Source organism: Capricornis sumatraensis, chromosome 15, assembly GCF_032405125.1.
Source record: "Capricornis sumatraensis isolate serow.1 chromosome 15, serow.2, whole genome shotgun sequence".
Taxonomy (NCBI): Eukaryota; Metazoa; Chordata; class Mammalia; order Artiodactyla; family Bovidae; genus Capricornis; species Capricornis sumatraensis.
This window is the reverse complement of record NC_091083.1, coordinates 31360445-31377930: the sequence shown is the minus strand read 5'-3', so window position 1 is coordinate 31377930 and position 17486 is coordinate 31360445. Positions and strand designations below refer to the sequence as shown.

General features: G+C 37.5%; 1 protein-coding gene across 7 annotated transcripts in view; it reads right to left on the bottom strand.

Annotated features, from left to right (window-relative positions):
* PRPF18 (pre-mRNA processing factor 18) overlaps positions 1–17486 on the bottom strand; it is a 59391-nt gene that overhangs the window by 30502 nt on the left and 11403 nt on the right. For 4 of the 7 annotated variants that reach the window (XM_068987087.1, XM_068987089.1, XM_068987091.1 and 1 more), the window contains exons 2-4: positions 10265–10342; positions 7486–7590; positions 4511–4624 (exon numbers count right to left, since the gene is read on the bottom strand). In XM_068987087.1, the coding sequence (XP_068843188.1) occupies positions 4511–4624; positions 7486–7590; positions 10265–10342 (297 nt within the window). Of the gene's footprint in view, positions 1–4510; positions 4625–7485; positions 7591–7890; positions 7991–10122; positions 10150–10264; positions 10343–17486 lie in introns of those variants that run through there. The other 3 variants (XM_068987086.1, XM_068987090.1, XM_068987088.1) reach the window with 2 other exon arrangements.

Here is a 17486-nt window from a genome sequence, read left to right as displayed (position 1 = left end):
GAATGTTGAGCTTTAAGCCAACTTTTTCACCCTCCTCTTTCACTTTCATCAAGAGGCTTTTTAGTTCCGCTTCACTTTCTGCCATCAGGGTGGTGTCATCTGCATATCTGAGGTGATTGATATTTCTCCTGGCAATCGTGATTCCAGCTTGTGCTTCTTCCAGCCCAGCATTTCTCATGATGTACTCTGCATAGAAGTTAAATAAGCAGGGTGACAATATACAGCCTTGACGTACTCCTTTTCCTATTTGGAACCAGTCTGTTGTTTCATGTCCAGTTCTAACTGTTGCTTCCTGACCTGCATATAGGTTTCTCAAGAGGCAGGTCAGGTGTGCTGGTATTCCCATCTGTTTCAGAATTTTCCACAGTTTATTGTGATCCACACAGTCAAAGGCTTTGGCATAGTCAAGAAACCAGAAATAGATGTTTTTCTGGAACTCTTGCTTTTTCCGTGATCCAGCGGATGTTGGCAATTTGATCTCTGGTTCCTCTGCCTTTTCTAAAACCAGCTTGAACATCTGGAAGTTCACGGTCCACGTATTGCTGAAGCCTGCCTTGGAGAATTTTGAGCATTACTTTACTAGCGTGTGAGATGAGTGCAACTGTGTGGTAGTTTGAGCATTCTTTGGCATTGTCTAACTCTCTCTCTCTCACACACACACAAAACACAGGAATATTACTCAGCCATAATAAAGAATGGAATTCTGGCACTTGTAACAACATGGATGGATCTGAGAGTATTATGTCTTGTGAAATAAGTTAGACTGAGAAAGACAAATACGGTATGATACCACTTATGTAGAATCTAAAAAATAATACAAATGAGTGTATATGCAAAACAGAGACAGACTCACAGATACAGAAAACAAACTTGTGGTTACCAATGAGAAAAAGAAAGGGGAGAGTGACAAATTAGGGGTACCAGATATACAAACTACATTTAAAATAGAGAAGTAACAAGGATGCTGTATGCTGCAGCAGTCGCTTCAATCATGTCCAACTCTGTGCGACCCCATAGACAGCAGCCCACGAGGCTCCCCCATCCCTGGGATTCTCCAGGCAAGAATGTTGTATAGCATGGAGAATTATACCCATTATTGTGTAATAACCTATAATGGAGTATAATCTGCAAAAAATACATCACTATGCTCTCTATCTGAAGTTAACACAATATTGTAGATCAATTACACTCTACTTTAAAAAAAAAAAGTTACAGAAAGGAAAGAATCTTAAAAGCAGCAGGAGAAAAACAATTTGCTTTGTGTAAGGAACCACCCTCAATAAGACTATCAGAATATTTTTTTAGCAGAAACTTTGCAGGCCAGGAGGGAGTGGCACAATTAATTTGAAGTGCTAAAAGAAAAAACTTCTGAGAACACGCTACCCAGCAGTTATCATTCAGAATTGAAGGAGCAATAGAGTTTTCAGACAAGCAAAAGCTAAGAGAGTTTCTAACCACTAAACTATCCTTGTTAAGAAATACTAAAGGGACTTCTTTCAGCTGGCAAAAAAACATATGAAAGTATAAATCTCAGTGATAAAAGTAAATGTATGGTACAGGTGGTAAATTAATCACTTATAGAGCTCGTATGAAGACTAAAAGACAAAAGTAGTAAAAATAACTATAAGTGCAGTAATTAGTTAAGGGCTATAGAACACAAAAAGATGCAAAATGTGGTATCAGAAAAAAATGTGGAGGGAGAGGAGGAAAAGTGTTGAGCTTCAGAATGTGTTCAAACTTAAGTTATTAACTTTTAGACAGTTCTGGTTACAAAATAAATAAGTCACATGGATATAATGTACAGCATGATGACTAAAAATACTACACTGCACATTTCAAAGTTACTCAGAGAGAGTAGATCTTTAAAAAAGTCTTCATCACAAAAAAAAAATTTTTGTAACTATATACAGTGATGAATATTAGATTTACTGTGGTGATCATTTTGCAATATATACAAATATCAAGTCATTATGCTGTACACCTGAAATATGTTATACGTCAATTATACCTCAACTTTTAAAAGTACAAATAAATTCTGCTGCTACTGCTAAGTCGCTTCAGTCGTGTCCGACTCTGTGCGACCCCATAGACGGCAGCCCACCAGGCTCCCTCGTCCCTGGGATTCTCCAGGCAAGAACACTGGAGTGGGTTGCCATTTCCTTCTCCAATGCGTGAAAGTGAAAAGTGAAAGTGAAGTCGCTCAGTCGTGTCGACTCTTAGCGACCCCATGGACTGCAGCCCACCAGGCTCCTCCGTCCATGGGATTTTCCAGGCAAGAGTACTGGAATGGGTTGCCATTGCCTTCTCCAACAAATAAATTCTAGTATTGAATAATATCAGAATACAGCAGGTTGTAGTAAGTTAATATTAAAAGCTAGAAAATTTCTCAAGTAATGAGACATGAGTAGCAGAAAAATTAAATCCGGTAACAAAAACTGAATAGTGCATGTTAGCATTTTAGACTCTTTTGATAAGGAAAGTGACTTGGGATATAGAAGAGGAACAAATACTGCTGAAATGAGGCATTACAAAACCACTTAGCTCTTTCCAAGGATTTAGGTAAGGAAACTTTAGATAGGACTGAAAATAAAAACAAATTGCTGTGCATGTTAATAATATAAGTGAAGAAAATGTTTTAAATTCATTTATGTTTTTAAAAAGAAGTTAAACATAAAATCACCATACAATTCAGCAATTCCACTTCTAGGAATATGTGTAAAAGAAGAGAAAGCAAGGAACTTGAACAGATATTTTTATACCTGTGTCCATAGCAGCATTATTCACAATAGACCAAAAGGCAGAAGCAACCTACCTGTCCAACAAGGATGAATGGATTAACAAAATGGCATCCATACGTACAATGGGATATTAGCTTTAAAAGGGCAGGAAATGCTGACCTCTGCTACAACGAAGCTGCACCTTTAAGTCAGCATGCCTAGTAAGAAGGCCAGACTTGGAGCCTTCAGGTGACCTCAGCCACAACCCTCACCTGACTGTATCACAGGTGAGACCCCAACCAAAACACTACCCAGCTTAACCCAATCGAACCACAGAACGTGATGGAGAATGACAAACTATCTTAGGACACAAGGTCTCAGAGTGGTTTGTTACCATCACAAATGACTGAGAAAGATTTTATGATAATGAATTATTTTAAGATGTAAGTTTTGGGGTGGTTTGTTATACAACTACATATAACCACATCTGTCTCTCTCAGTAACTGAAAGAGCAAGTAAATAAGTAAATAAGGCCACAAAAGATCTAAACATCACTGTAATTGACATTTCAAAAGCATAAAGCATACTCTTTTCAAGAGTCCATGGAATATTCACTAAGATGGATTATAAGCTGAGCCATAAAACAAGATCAGAGTTCTGAAAGTAAAGCTGAAACTATTGAAGTTTCAGAAGAAAATACAGAAAATACCATCTCTTTAAGATCTTAGGGTAAGCAAAGCATTTTCTTAAGCAAAACACCACAAGCAGTAATTATAAAGTGAACTTTGTCAAAATTCAAAAGTCCTGCCCATGAAAAGACACCTTTAAGAAAACAGGTAAAGCTTAGGAAAAAAATAGATACAAAACATGAATTTGTATATCTAACGAAGAATCCAGATTATACATAAAGAACTACTATAATTCAAAAATAAAAAGCCCAACTGAAACATGAACACTGCATAGAGAAAGATGTGGCTAGTAAGTCTATAAAAAGATGCTCACAATCTTTAGTTGTCAGGGAACTGTGAATAGAACCACATGAGATACTACCACACAAATAAGAGAATGGTTAAATTTTAAAGACTAACAATAACAAACACTAATGAGACAACACTGGCAATATCCAGCATTTCTTAAAAAGTTGAGCATACGTATACTGTTACTATTTAGCAATTCCACTTCCAGAGACATAAAAATGTATTTAACCTAGGAGAAATAACATAGAGCCAAAAAAGATTGTGTAAGAACGTTCACAGCAGTTTTAGTCATAACAGCCCAAGGCTATTGTGATATATTCATATTACTGAATATCACCAGCAATGAAAAGGAACAAGTTACCAACATCCACAATAACATGGATGAATCCACAAAATCTTACACAGAGCAAATCTTACACAGACATATCCTCTGTGACTCCACCCAAGTGAAATACTAACACAAGTAAAGTTCATTGACGGTGACAGAATTTAAAACGGTGGTTGCCCAGGAATGGAGGAGGAAGAATCCAGGGACTGGCCAAGGAGGGGTGCTGGGGAGTTTTCATGTGTATGTGATGAAAATACTCTATATCTTCATAGGGGTAGTGGCCACACACTTGCAAGCATTTTCAAAATGCACTGAATCGCATGCTCAAGATGTATGCCTTTTAAAAGAAAATTTACATTCAGCAGCAATAATCTGGCAACTTCATTTTTCCTTTTTTCCTTATAATAAGGCAATTATTTGAAGTCTGTCAAAGCCTGCAGTATTCTTAGCTATGTGGTACAATGATATTCTAGCTTTGTTCTTCTTACCTTGTTAACTTCCGGTGTGAGGATCTCTATTTTTCTTAAACGTTGAAAAGCATCATAATCTGTTTCTCCAAATAGTCTGATTGGTTCTCCTCTTTCTCTCAATCTTCTGATAACCTATTTTAAAAAAAGAAAGAAAGAAAGAAACAATAGTAATTTCTATTTTAGAAGACTAAACACTTACTTTGAAAATTAGATGTGAAAGTAAGTTATATTTGTTTTTTCTTTAGTTTTCCACAAACAGATATACTGAATTACTGTCACACCTTACATAACCCTAATGGTTTAGGTCATTTGGTGAGTGTTACAGAAAGGACCAATTTGTGTAGTAGGCAACATAAGAAAACCATTAAGATGGGAAGGAGTGATAACATTCATACAGAAGGAAAAAAAAAAAAGTCTGGAGTCAGTTGATAAGCCAATGACCACAGACAGGCAAGGGTCAGCACTGTAATTATAAATTAAAACCCAAAACTAGTCCCTTAGACAAGAAAGTGAGTTACAAATGGGTGGAGGGGGCACATGCAGGGCTTTTGGAGGGCTGATAATATTCCTCCTTGACTTTGGTAATAGTTGTATGAGTGTCTGTTTTGTTTTGCAATTGTCCACTATATTGCACATTTTACACACACTCTGATACATGCTGTATTTCATAAAAAGGACTAATAAAAATCATAATTAAGAAAATAAGCTGTAATTAGAAAAAATTACCAAGAACTTAGTCTGGGAACTGAAATAGTATCACACTTAGAAACCAATGGCAAGGCTTCCACTGGGTTAACTGAAACTAAAACTTAGACATCATCTAGTGCTATCTCCCGGAGAAGGCGATGGAACCCCACTCCAGTACTCTTGCCTGGAAACTCCCATGGACAGAGGAGCCTGGTAGGCTGCAGTCCATGGGGTCGCTAAGAGTCGGACATGACTGAGCGACTTCACTTTCACTTTTCACTTTCATGCACTGGAGAAGGAAATGGCAACCCACTCCAGTGTTCTTGCCTGGAGAATCCCAGGGACGGTGGAGCCTGGTGGGCTGCCGTCTATGGGGTCGCACAGAGTCAGACACGACTGAAGTGACTTAGCAGCAGCAGTGCTGTCTCCAATCAATGCAGAAATGACCTCAACAACACCTTCTTCAGGCCACTGTCTGACGAATGACAGAAATCACACCTCTTCATGAAGCAGCCCACCTCATCTTTGGATAGTTATACTATGCTTTTCAAAATAAACAAAAACCTACTTCTTTCAATTATCTCAGCTTTATGAAAAGACAGAATACTCAATGTTTTTTCAAAATTAGGGCTGTGGTCAATGGATCTGTTTTCAAAAATCTCTAATATTCCTCTCTTCAGGCCAAGTATTCGAAACTCCTTCATATAGTCTTCACATGACAGCTTCTGGAGTCAGCCCTCCTTTCCTCTGAACATTTCGTTTTGCTCAAAGTTCATTTCATTGTGTACTTTGTGTATATAATCTTAACTCTTTTTTCACATGAATATCTTAAAATTTTGCTGTTGTTGAAGGAAAATAAGAGTTGATATTGATCAGGGTATGGACAAAGCCTATAGGCTAGAGTATGAACTGGTGGAACATGTTTACAGAGCTCTCTCGTAATTTATATCCAAAGTGTTAGACATGTATTAATATATAGGCTTTAGTAGACTCTGGAAATCATATTTCTAGAAAATTTTCCAAAGGAAACTAATCATATATTATTACACATGCAATGACATCTGTATAAGGATGTTCATCTCAGTATAACCTATAAAAGGGAAATACTGAGGCAATCTAAATGACCATTAACAAAGAATTAGTTTTAAAAATAATAAAGTAGTAGTTCTAAAATATTATGGGAAATTATGCAGTCATAAAAAAATTATATAGACTTCTATATTTTGACTTAGAATGATATATTAAGAGAAAGTAAAAGGAAATCAACCCTGAATATTCATCAGAAGGACTGATGCTGAAGCTGAAGCTCCAATACTTTGGCCACCTGATGTGAAGAGCCAACTCACTGGAAAAGATGCTGATGCTGGGAAAGATTGAAGACAAAAGGAGAAGAGGGCAGCAGAGGATGAGACAGTTTGATAGCATCACCGACTCAAAAGATACGAATTTGAGCAAACTTGGGAGACAGTGGAGGACAGAGAAGCCTGGCAGGATACAGACCATGGAGTTGCAAAGAGTTGGGCACAGACTTAGCAACTGAACAATAACAAAATTTACTGTTTTGTAACTTACTTTCTCTTAATACATAAATGATATTATTTTAAATAATTTTGACAAATTTCTAAATATAATTATTTCAAATATATGCATTTAATTATACTCATTTAGAATGAGTTTCAGAGAAGGCAATGGCACCGCACTCCAGTACTCTTGCCTGGAAAATCCCATGGATGGAGGAGCCTGGTGGGCTGCAGTCCAGGGGGTCGCTGAGAGTTGGACACGACTCAGTGACTTCACTTTCACTTTTCACTTTTATGCACTGGAGAAGGAAATGGCAATCCACTCCAGTGTTCTTGCCTGGAGAATCCCAGGGAAGGCGGAGCCTGGTGGCCTGCCGTCTTATGGGGTCGCACAGAGTCGGACACGACTGAAGCGACTTAGCAGTACTAGAATGTGTTTAGTTTTTAAAGTTTCAGTTCAGTTCAGTCGCTCAGTCGTGTCCGACTCTGTGCAACTCCATGAATCACAGCACGCCAGGCCTCCATGTCCATCAAAGTTTAGAAGAATATATTCTTTAAAAAATTTAAGACATAAGATATTCTTTAAACTATTTAAGACAACAGTATCAAGAAAAGCAGAAATTTAGAACCTCATAAAGAAAACTGAACTAAAATACTGTGCTGGTCAGGTAAGTCATTTTATATGGGAAATGATGACATAAAAGCTATTAGAACTAGAGATGAATGTAATCCTGTGGAGATTCTTTTTTTTTTTTTTTTAAACAAAGCACTCATATATAAACTTACCTCTTGCCTAGAAAGAGTCATGGGTAATTTTTCCTCTGCCAGTTCAAGTTCTAATACTGGATTCGATGAAGTTAATGGTTTCTGGTCCTCATCTTTTGGCTGTATCTACATTAATAGCCAAAAGAAATGAAATTCTCCTTTTAAAATACAATATGGTTTATTTTAACATGTACCATTCTATACATTACGTATCTATCAAAATGAAACATGTTTAACATATTGAAGGTTTTTTAAGTGTTCCTCTGAGCAAACAGCTCATAATTGACATACATGCTTGGGAGAGCACAGGGACACCCAAGGAGAGCGCGTGCACCCTGGAAGCATTCTTGCTACAGAAGAGCAATAGAAGTTATTAATAAAATGGTTTCCACAATCAAAAACTTAAAGGTTGAAATCTAGACTCACTTTCTCCCTAGACTCCAAGATTTTTACTTTCTTCTTGGAAACAATCAGCTTGCTTCTCCTCTTTGAGAAAATCATCTTACAGGGTTATTTGATCCTTGCTCTAGATTTAAAATGAAGACCAAAATAAAAGAACTGCTTGATAACAAAAACCTGTGAAGCCTCAAGCATAAGCTCTTTCCTATCCTGACTTTTGAAAGGTATATTCCAAGTGCACAGGAATCATTGCTGGATGTGTAAAAAAACTTCCCAATGCTCCACAGAACTTGCCCGTGAACTGAGCCATGAAGGAAAATAATGAAAACCAGCCACTCTCTACTCATAGCACATGGAGATGAAACTGGACACTGTTGTTCATATGAACCTGCAGGGAAAAAAAATCTCTTCTAACATTTTCTTGAGTCAGCTTCCCAAGTCACAGTTTAGGAAAATTGAGTTCAGCAGTTTATAAGTCCCACTGCGTGGTCTGTAAAAAGATACTGAAACGTGGTTTTCCAGTTGACCCTAAGACAAATCTAATATGTCAAAAGAAAATCCAAAAAAAATCAAAGAAGATCAACATTAACGGAAACCATTCAGTTAAGAAAGGCTATATGGTTACAATTTTATACTTGATGATTCCACACTTTAGGTAAAGGTTATATTAATTAGTGTTAATAGTGATAACAGAAAATGTAAGTATAAATTAAACTTTCACCATTTTCACAAACCAAATCAGCATCAAGTTTCAATAAACAGATAAACGGTAACTAGTTTTTATAAGTGAATAAAAGTAACATGCTATATTTTCACTGCTACCAACAAGGAACCATTAAATATGCTTCAGAAAGAAAACCCTGTGCTTTCTTTTTAAGCATAAAAACAGGTATTTCTCCCAAAATCTCAGGATAGAAAGCATTTTCAATTATAAAATGGCAGTGAATAGCCTTAAGGAAAAGACCTAAGACATTCTGTCAGCTGGACTCAACGTCACAAGCGGTATCTTTACAGCAATGATTTTGCTTCAGTGCTTTCCTTTATACTGGCAAGAAAGAACTGCTGTTATAGCAAAAGCAATCTAAACAAAGGAAAACTGTCACTGTTTATTTTCCAACCTTATCAAAAAGTTAAAAAGGTTCGAATCTAAGGATATGGGAAAGCAACCGAGTCAGTGGACTAAACCAAAGGTAAGCGATTCTTGTTTTACTTTAAGTGTGAGTTAGACAACGCTAGCAAGCAAATAATGGGAATCCTTTCTGACTATCTATTTGACATTTAGATGGTTTTACAACATATTTTAATTCCTTACACTAGAAGCAAATGAAATCAACATACTTAAGAGAAGTATCAAAATACCAATGTAAATTTTCATATTGTAGAAACCTATCAGAAATACAACTAGTTTTAACACCTACCCTCTCCCAAAAGTACAAAATGAAAGCAAATCCATATACATACCATTTGCATTCTTCATGCTTTCTTCTAGAAATGCTATGCCAGATAAAATTAATTTCCAGAACTTTCCCCATTACATGCACAAGAGTGTTATTGTATAATCAATGTTTCACGAGCAAAGAGTCGATTTCAAATTTATGATTTGTCAAAAGTATTTCAATAGAACCTCTGAACTTTGTTTAAAAAATCAGACTAGATACAGTCATCTTTTAAAATAAATTAAACACAACTTCACCTTGTAACCTTTAACCCCTCCCAATAAAAACCCCAATACATTGTTAACTAGGTAATCTCAAAGATAATTTTAGTCATGTTTCTAAAGTATTCAAAGTTTTCTAGACAACTCATTTATTTCTAATATTTCAAGATCACATTTTCTATCCAGTAGGGTGAGCAGTGTTTGAAATGTGATACCTTATCATATAAAATGGCTATATCTCAGGTAGAAGTACTGAGGGCCAAAAGGGATTATTCACATTGCAAACATAAAACAGTGGCTTAAAATATTCAGGAGAAAGCAGGGGAAATACCACTGCTGATACCACTGCTGCTGAATGAATAAAATGTTTTGAACCCTTTACAAATGGACTTTTATTGGGAGAGGTGGGGAAAGGAGTGGTGGTAGTGATGAAAATGAGGTAGTATCGGATCCAGGACTTAATTAAAAGGAAAAAACTCAAGCTTTGATCTCAAGCCACTTCATGCTGTCCACAAAAAGCCAAACCATTCCAAGCCAAAGGTCATGCATGTATTTTCCTGAATTTAAGATTAAAAGGAAAAAAAAGAAAAACAAAATCATACCTCTCCAGATGGCTTCTCATTTATAGGCTAATGTATAACATTGATAAATTGAACAAAGATCAATTGTTTTGTTACTTTAACAATGGCTATATAAATTTAAACTCAGAAATATATAATTTAACATAAAAGCAGGCATTCATACCTTGTAGCCACATCTTTCAAAATATGCTTCCTCTTCTTTTTTTGCAAGTTCACTACGCTTGAAATATTTTTTATTTTCCTATTGAAGAAAGAAGTAAGTTAATAATAACAGAAGTTTTAACTTTCCTATTGAAGATACAAGTAAGTTACTTCCTACTGAAGAAAGAAGTTCAAATTTCACGTCTCTTGATCAACAACCGTGAAAGTTTTTCAAGAACTATAAAGTTTTTTTAGGTCCCACAGAGATCATAGTGATTTCCTGAACACACCACCTGTCCTCCACCCTGGTCTAAACATGAAGACATTTCTCTTGCAGCATCATTTTAACAGACATCATCCAACAGCACAGAGAAAGAACCAATGCCACTTACCAAATGTTAATATTGTTTTGATTTAATTTCCTGGGGTTTTAATTCAATTTCTACACATGGATTCATTGTGAACCACATAAAACGTGATCCTTTAATTCTTTTCTCCTAACAGACCCAATCAAACAAAAATTATGGTCTCCTCAGCTGACATTTTAAATCTCATTACCAAGAGAGCGCCAAGGATGTGTCCACATTCTTTTTTGTCGTCTGGAATCTTATTATAATGATTAGTTAACTGTATTTGTATTAACCAATTTTTAAAAATAATCTGGACATAGGATGGTTTTGGGGAGCTTCTCTAGTAAAAAGATGGTTCAAAGGCATTTGGTTTTAATATGACATGATGTTAAGAGACAAACTCAACCTACTGTGGCAGGGGAAAAAAGGTTAGCTCTTTCCATGCTATACATAAATTATTCTGTTAAAAATGCAGTCCCTTGGATCATTTCATAATGTATAAAACTATCAAATCACTATGTTGAACACTTGAAAGTCATATTTTATGTCAATTATAATGTAAAAAATACAGTTGCTCATTTGCAGGCTTGTTATTATCTGCAGTTCTGCCTCTTAGATACTATTTCACTGATGACTTAATTCAAATAAAGATACCACCCTACTTCATAAGGAGTAACCATAACAATACCTCAATAATACCTCCACACAGGTATTTAGCACCTCATAGTTCCAAAGCTCACTCAGGCAGTGATCATCAATGATGCTATACCCTGACATGGAAGTTTGATGGTGAACAATGGAAAGATCAGGTTCCCACACCTGAACCCACTGCTCAAGCCTGGCACCAGTAAAACATCTAGAAGTACACAGCAAACCACTTAAATTTGTCCTCCCCAAAAATCGAAATCAGTCTCTGATCATACAACTTCCTAGAAACGTAAAGGAGACAGGAAAAAGCTTAAACACCACAGGAAAGCAATCAAACACTAACACATTTCATAAAACTAGCCCCAGTTTCTTCAACAGGTTGACGAATTTAAAACGTGGGGGACCTAAGGGAAAAGAAAATGTTTTCACTAAAAGAAACCAAGAGTCATAACAAATGCAATGAGTGGATTTTTGTGTGGACTTGATTTCAAGAAACCAACTGTAAAAACATATATTAATTTATATGTATTTTAATTCAACTGGGGATATTTGAATATGAGAAGAGTATTTCATGGTATTAAGGACCCAATTTTAATTTCGTTGAGTGTGATCTTAGTTCTATAAAGATATGTCCTTATTTTCTAGAGCTACATGTGTTAGGTAGACAGGAGTTCATTATACAACTCTATTTGTATATATATTAAAAACTAACAGCTTAAAATTAACAGGTTTTTCTAAGTTCATTCATTAACTCAATAAATATTTACTGACTTATCTGATGCACCCCAAGCACAACTTTACAGATATAAACAGGAAGACGTTACCCAGTGTAAGAAACTGATGGCATCATCTGAACATCAAAACTACTCTGGAAAAGGTGGATGCAAATAAAATTAATCCCACTGGAGAGGTGTGAAACCTGAGAGTTAGAAAGGTCAGGTGACATTCCCAGAACTCAATAAGCCTCATGAATAACAGAGACAGGACTAAGACCTCTGGTCCTTAAATCCTTTGTGCTGATCCAGTATTCCACATTACAGTTTTTCACACCCAAAATGCATTTCAGCATCGCAAATTGTTCCTTTTGAAATAGAACATACTGGTCATATTTCAAATGAATGAATTGACAACATGGACTGGTAGCCTCTCAGAAAGAGCTGGTATGTAGGAAGAAAGTAACAGGACTCCCCAGGCCGCGGACCATGGTCCAGCCTTTATACTATGGAATCTTTTACTACCATGAGTCAATTCCAGTGAACATACCTACCAAAACCTTAAACCTAGAACATCCATTCCCAAAATGTAGACTTCTGGGGGTCCCTAAGACCCTTCCAGAGACTGCACAGGTCAAATTCATTTTCATAACACTGAGCTGAATTTTTACACATGATAAGCAGTGGTTTGCTGTGTATTTCCTTGATGTTTTACTGGGTGCCAGGCTTGAGCAGTGGGTTCAGGTGTGGGAACCTGATCTTTCCATTGTTCACCATTAAGCTTCCTTGTCAGAGTATACCATCATTGATGATCACCGCCTGAGTGAGCTGTGGAACTATGAGGCACTAAATACCTGTGTGGAGGTATTACTGAGGTATCATTATGGTTACTGCTAGTGAAGTAGGGCAGTGTTATGAAAGTTCATCTGATTTTACATAAAAATAAAAGACACTTTTCATTTTCACCAAGAACTTCATTAGAAAACATATTCACTAACTGAACAAATTTTTTTGGCCAACCCAATACTAAGACGTTATGTGCCCCACCCCACTGCCCTTTTCATTATGCTCAGATCTGCACTGATGGTACAAAAGCAATGGTGAAGAAAACTACTAGAACCTCGGCATAAACACTGTTGATGTATCAGTAGTCACTTGTATTCCTCACCACCATGCTCTTGCCAGAAAATAAAAAGGCCAGTTTCTCTGAAGAATGTTTTGATAAAGAACAATTTTACTAAATCTTAACCCTTAAGTACGTGGCCCTTTAATATTTGGTATGATGAAATGAAAGGAAATGAAGCATATGAAGCCCTTCCACTACATAATGAAGTAGGAGAGCCCTCTCAAAGACAAACACTTGGGCAACTGGTTGATTATTCAGACTTGCATTTTTGGCAAACATTTTCTCAAAACTAAACAAAGCAACCTTGTCACCTAAAGGAAAACAATGACAGTACTTGTTGTCTATGATGAAATTCCACCTGTCAAGGGAAAATGAGAATGGTAGAAAAGTGGTACCCTTCACCATGAACTTGCTGGCTTCCTGACACATAAAGGTTCCACTGATGAAATCAGTGGTGATATTAACAAATGTGACTGTCAAAATACTGTCTAATGGAAAAATCAACATTTAGAAGATGGGCATAACTCAGCACAGCTGAGAAACTCACGATGTCACAAAGGCAAGATGTTACAAAACCATGCACAGGCAAAAGATCTAGGAGAAGAGCAGACCAGAACACAACAGGTCTAGAGCAGACGAGATCAACAGACTTTAATATAAGAAAGGTCCACTGGTACAGGTCAGAACTCACTCTCCGACAACCGGCAGACTGGCTCCAAATAGGAAAGGGAGTATATCAAGGCTGCATATTGTCACCCTGCTTATTTAACTTCTATGCAGAGTACATCATGAGAAATGCTGGGCTGGATTAAGCACAAACTGGAATCAAGATTGTTGGAACCTCAGATATGCAGATGACACCACCCTTATGGCAGAAAATGAAGATGAACTAAAAAGCCTCTTGATGAAAGTGAAAGAGGAGAGTGAAAAAGTTGGCTTAAAGCTCAACATTCAGAAAACGAAGATCATGGCATCTAGTCCCATCACTTCATGGGAAATAGATGGGAAAACAGTGGAAACAGTGGCAGACTTTATATTTGGGGGCTCTAAAACCACTGCAGATGGTGACTGAAGCCATGAAATTAAAAGATGCTTAGTCCTTGGAAGAAAAGTTATGCCCAACCTAGACAGCATATTAAAAAGCAGAGACATTACTTTGCCAACAAAGGTCCGTCTAGACAGTTCAGTTGCTCAGTCATGTCCGACTCTTTGCGACCCCATGGACTGCAGCACGCCTGGCCTCCCTGTCCATCACCAACTCCCAGAGTCCACCCAAACCCATGTCCATTGAGTTGGTGATGCTATCCAACCATCTCATCCTCTGTTGTCCCTTTCTCCTCGTGCCTTCAATCTTTCCCAGCATCAGGGTCTTTTCAAATGAGTCAGCACTTCGCATCAGGTGGCCAAAGTATTGGAGTTTCAGCTTCAACATCAGTCCTTCCAATGAACACCCAGGACTGATCTCCTTTAGGATGGACTGGTTGGATCTCCTCGCAGTCCAAGGAACTTTATCCAGTAGTCATGTATGGATGTGAGAGTTGCACTATAAAGAAAGCTGAGCGCCAAAGAATTGGTGCTTTTGAACTGTGGTGTTAGAGAAGACTCTTGAGAGTCCTTGAACTGCAAAGAGATCCAACCACTCCATCCTAAAGTAGATCAGTCCTGAATATTCATTGGAAAGACTGATGCTGAAGCTGAAACTCCAATACTTTGGCCACCTGATGCCAAGAGCTGACTCACTGGGAAAGACCCTGAAGCTGGGAAAGACTGAAGGCTGGAGAAGGGGACAAAAGAGGATGAGATGGTTGGATGGCATCACTGACTCAATGGAGATGAGTTTGGATAAACTCCAGGAGTTGGTGATGGACAGGGAGGCCTGGCGTGCTGCAGTCCATGGGGTCGCAAAGAGTCGGACACAACTGAGTGATTGAACAGAATGGAATTTTTAAGAAACTCACCACTTCTGGTTACCAGTTGTGGTATAATATCAAAAAAAAATATCCACAATTACTAAAAAGGTTATTAAAATACTCCCTTTTCTAACTACCTCTCCTCAAGAAGAATTTTATTCAGCTACTTGAATAAAAACAACATACTGCAACAGGCTGAAAAAAAGAAACAGGAAGATCCATTTGTCTACTAATACAGTTGGGGAGATTGGCAAAACGTAAAACATGCCATTCTTCTCAATAAATTTCTATTGTTTTAGAAAACAGTTTTTATAAAAATGCATTATTTATGCTAACACAATGGGTTTTTCTTAACTATACTTCTACATGGAATATACATATACATTTTTAATACCTTAATTTTAATTTCTAATAGAGTAGAGATCTACACAATACATTGTACACAAACAAAAGCTCTCTGGACTTGTAATTAAGAACGTGAGAGAGACCAACAAGTGTCCTAAGACCAAAAGTGTCCTGTCTGAGAAAAGTCCACTTGCTTGCCTTCTCCAGGCCTGCACTAGCTCTTAAATCCTGGGAAGCCATTTGGGTCCCAATGCTGCCCACTGATCCTGGTGTATTTAACCCAGTTTCCTCAAACCTCTAAGCCCTTTATGTCTCCTGTTATTTTTAGCATATGATGAAGCCACTCTACAAAGAAAAGGGAAGCCAGCAAACAAGAACTCTGAATTCCTACCAGCACCGACCCCTTCTTCGTTTAAGAATGGAAGAGGAAACCCTTGTCCTGTCTAAGGCCAACCCCTTCTAGCTGTCTTCCAGATCTCAAATCCTCCTGCCTTTCTCATAGTTAATTATCTATTTTCTCTCCTGCATCTCCCCCTTTTCCTTCTCTACTGGTGCAAATGATCATCACTTACATATGCTCAAGACTCTGCAACCGGGTATCATGCTAAGCACCATTTACAGCAGAACTACCATAAAATGTTCTCTACTCTGTCTCCAAAGGAAATCAGTCCTGAATATTCATTGCAAGGACTGATGCTGAAGCTGAAACTCCAATACTTTGGCCACCTGATGCAAAGAACTGACTCACTGGAAAAGACCCTGATGCTGGGAAAGATTGAGGGCGGGAGGAGAAGGAGACGACAGAGGATGAAATGGCTGGATGGCATCACTGACTCAATGAACACGAGTCTGAGTAAACTCCGGGAGTTGGTGATGGACAGGGAGGCCTGGCGTTCTGCAGTCCATGGGGTCGCAGAGTCCGACACAACTGTGCGACTGAACTGAAGTCTGTCTCCATCTCCTCACTGCCAGGTCTCTGAGCAGCTGGCCACCAACAGGAGTCCATCTTAATGCTCCACCAAAAAATTCCTTGAACTCATCACTAACTTGCAAGGTGGTAATCTAAGGATCTTCAAATCAACTGCAATTCTCTTTGTTTTCAATTGCCTTCTCTCAGCTGTCAGACACCTTTCTTATTTCTTCCTTACTGGTCTGTTCAGATTTTCTATTTCTTGTTTTTCTGGTCATTTGTTTCACTTTGATTTGCCAATTTATTAGAACATACTAATGCATTATTTGCCCTAATTACTGTACTTATTATTTCCTTTTTTCCAGTAACTTCCACACTGGTTCCTATAGTTCCTTCCTTTATTGTTTCAGTTTCAGGGTTTTGTCAATTTCTGTTAAAGGAGGTTTTTCTTTTTTTAATTAAGTCGTTTCTATACTTTTATAAATGAAAAAAGCAAGTGCAGAAGAAAGAATCTAATATGCTGCCATCTTTATTTAAAAAGGAGAAAAGACACACCTTTGCTTCTTCACATTTGCTTCTAAAGCATGAAATAACTAAAGGAGACCCCAAAGTTGACAATATTAGCTGCTTTGGAGGAGGTGAACTGGAAGTTGGGGCACATGGGTAAGAAGGACTCTTTTTACTGTTCACCCTTTAGTATGTTTTGAATTTTGAATCAATTGAATGCGCTATCTTTTAACAATAAATTTAATTTTTGAAAACTAGTTTGCTTCTCATTTTTAAAAGTTATATTGAGAAAAATGTAGGTGTTTTGCTTCTTACTATGTGACCCTTCGCGTCAGGGCAAAAGAAGGTCGTTCAAAACAAAAGGCTCCCCACCAGGTTTCACTATCACCCTACACACTTTTTGTTTAGAAACAAAAGAGCAGTTTGTAAGGAAAGGAATCAAGCGGTGATGTCTATTTAAAACATTTTCTAAGGCGCACTGAAAACACCAAACGAACTTAGGGGAGATACGTTCATGACACAACTGACACTGTAGTATTTCAAAACCTAAGATTAGTAACACATCCCCCTTTACAGGTAACTCGGGCAGGATAGAGAACGTGCCCAAACTTACAGAGCCCTCTGTCACGGAGGACTTGTTAACTCCTTTTACAAAGTTAGTTTCCTTTCTAGCTATATTCCAAATCTTTGAACTCTACGTTTGCTGACTCAATGACAGAATATACAACACAGCCC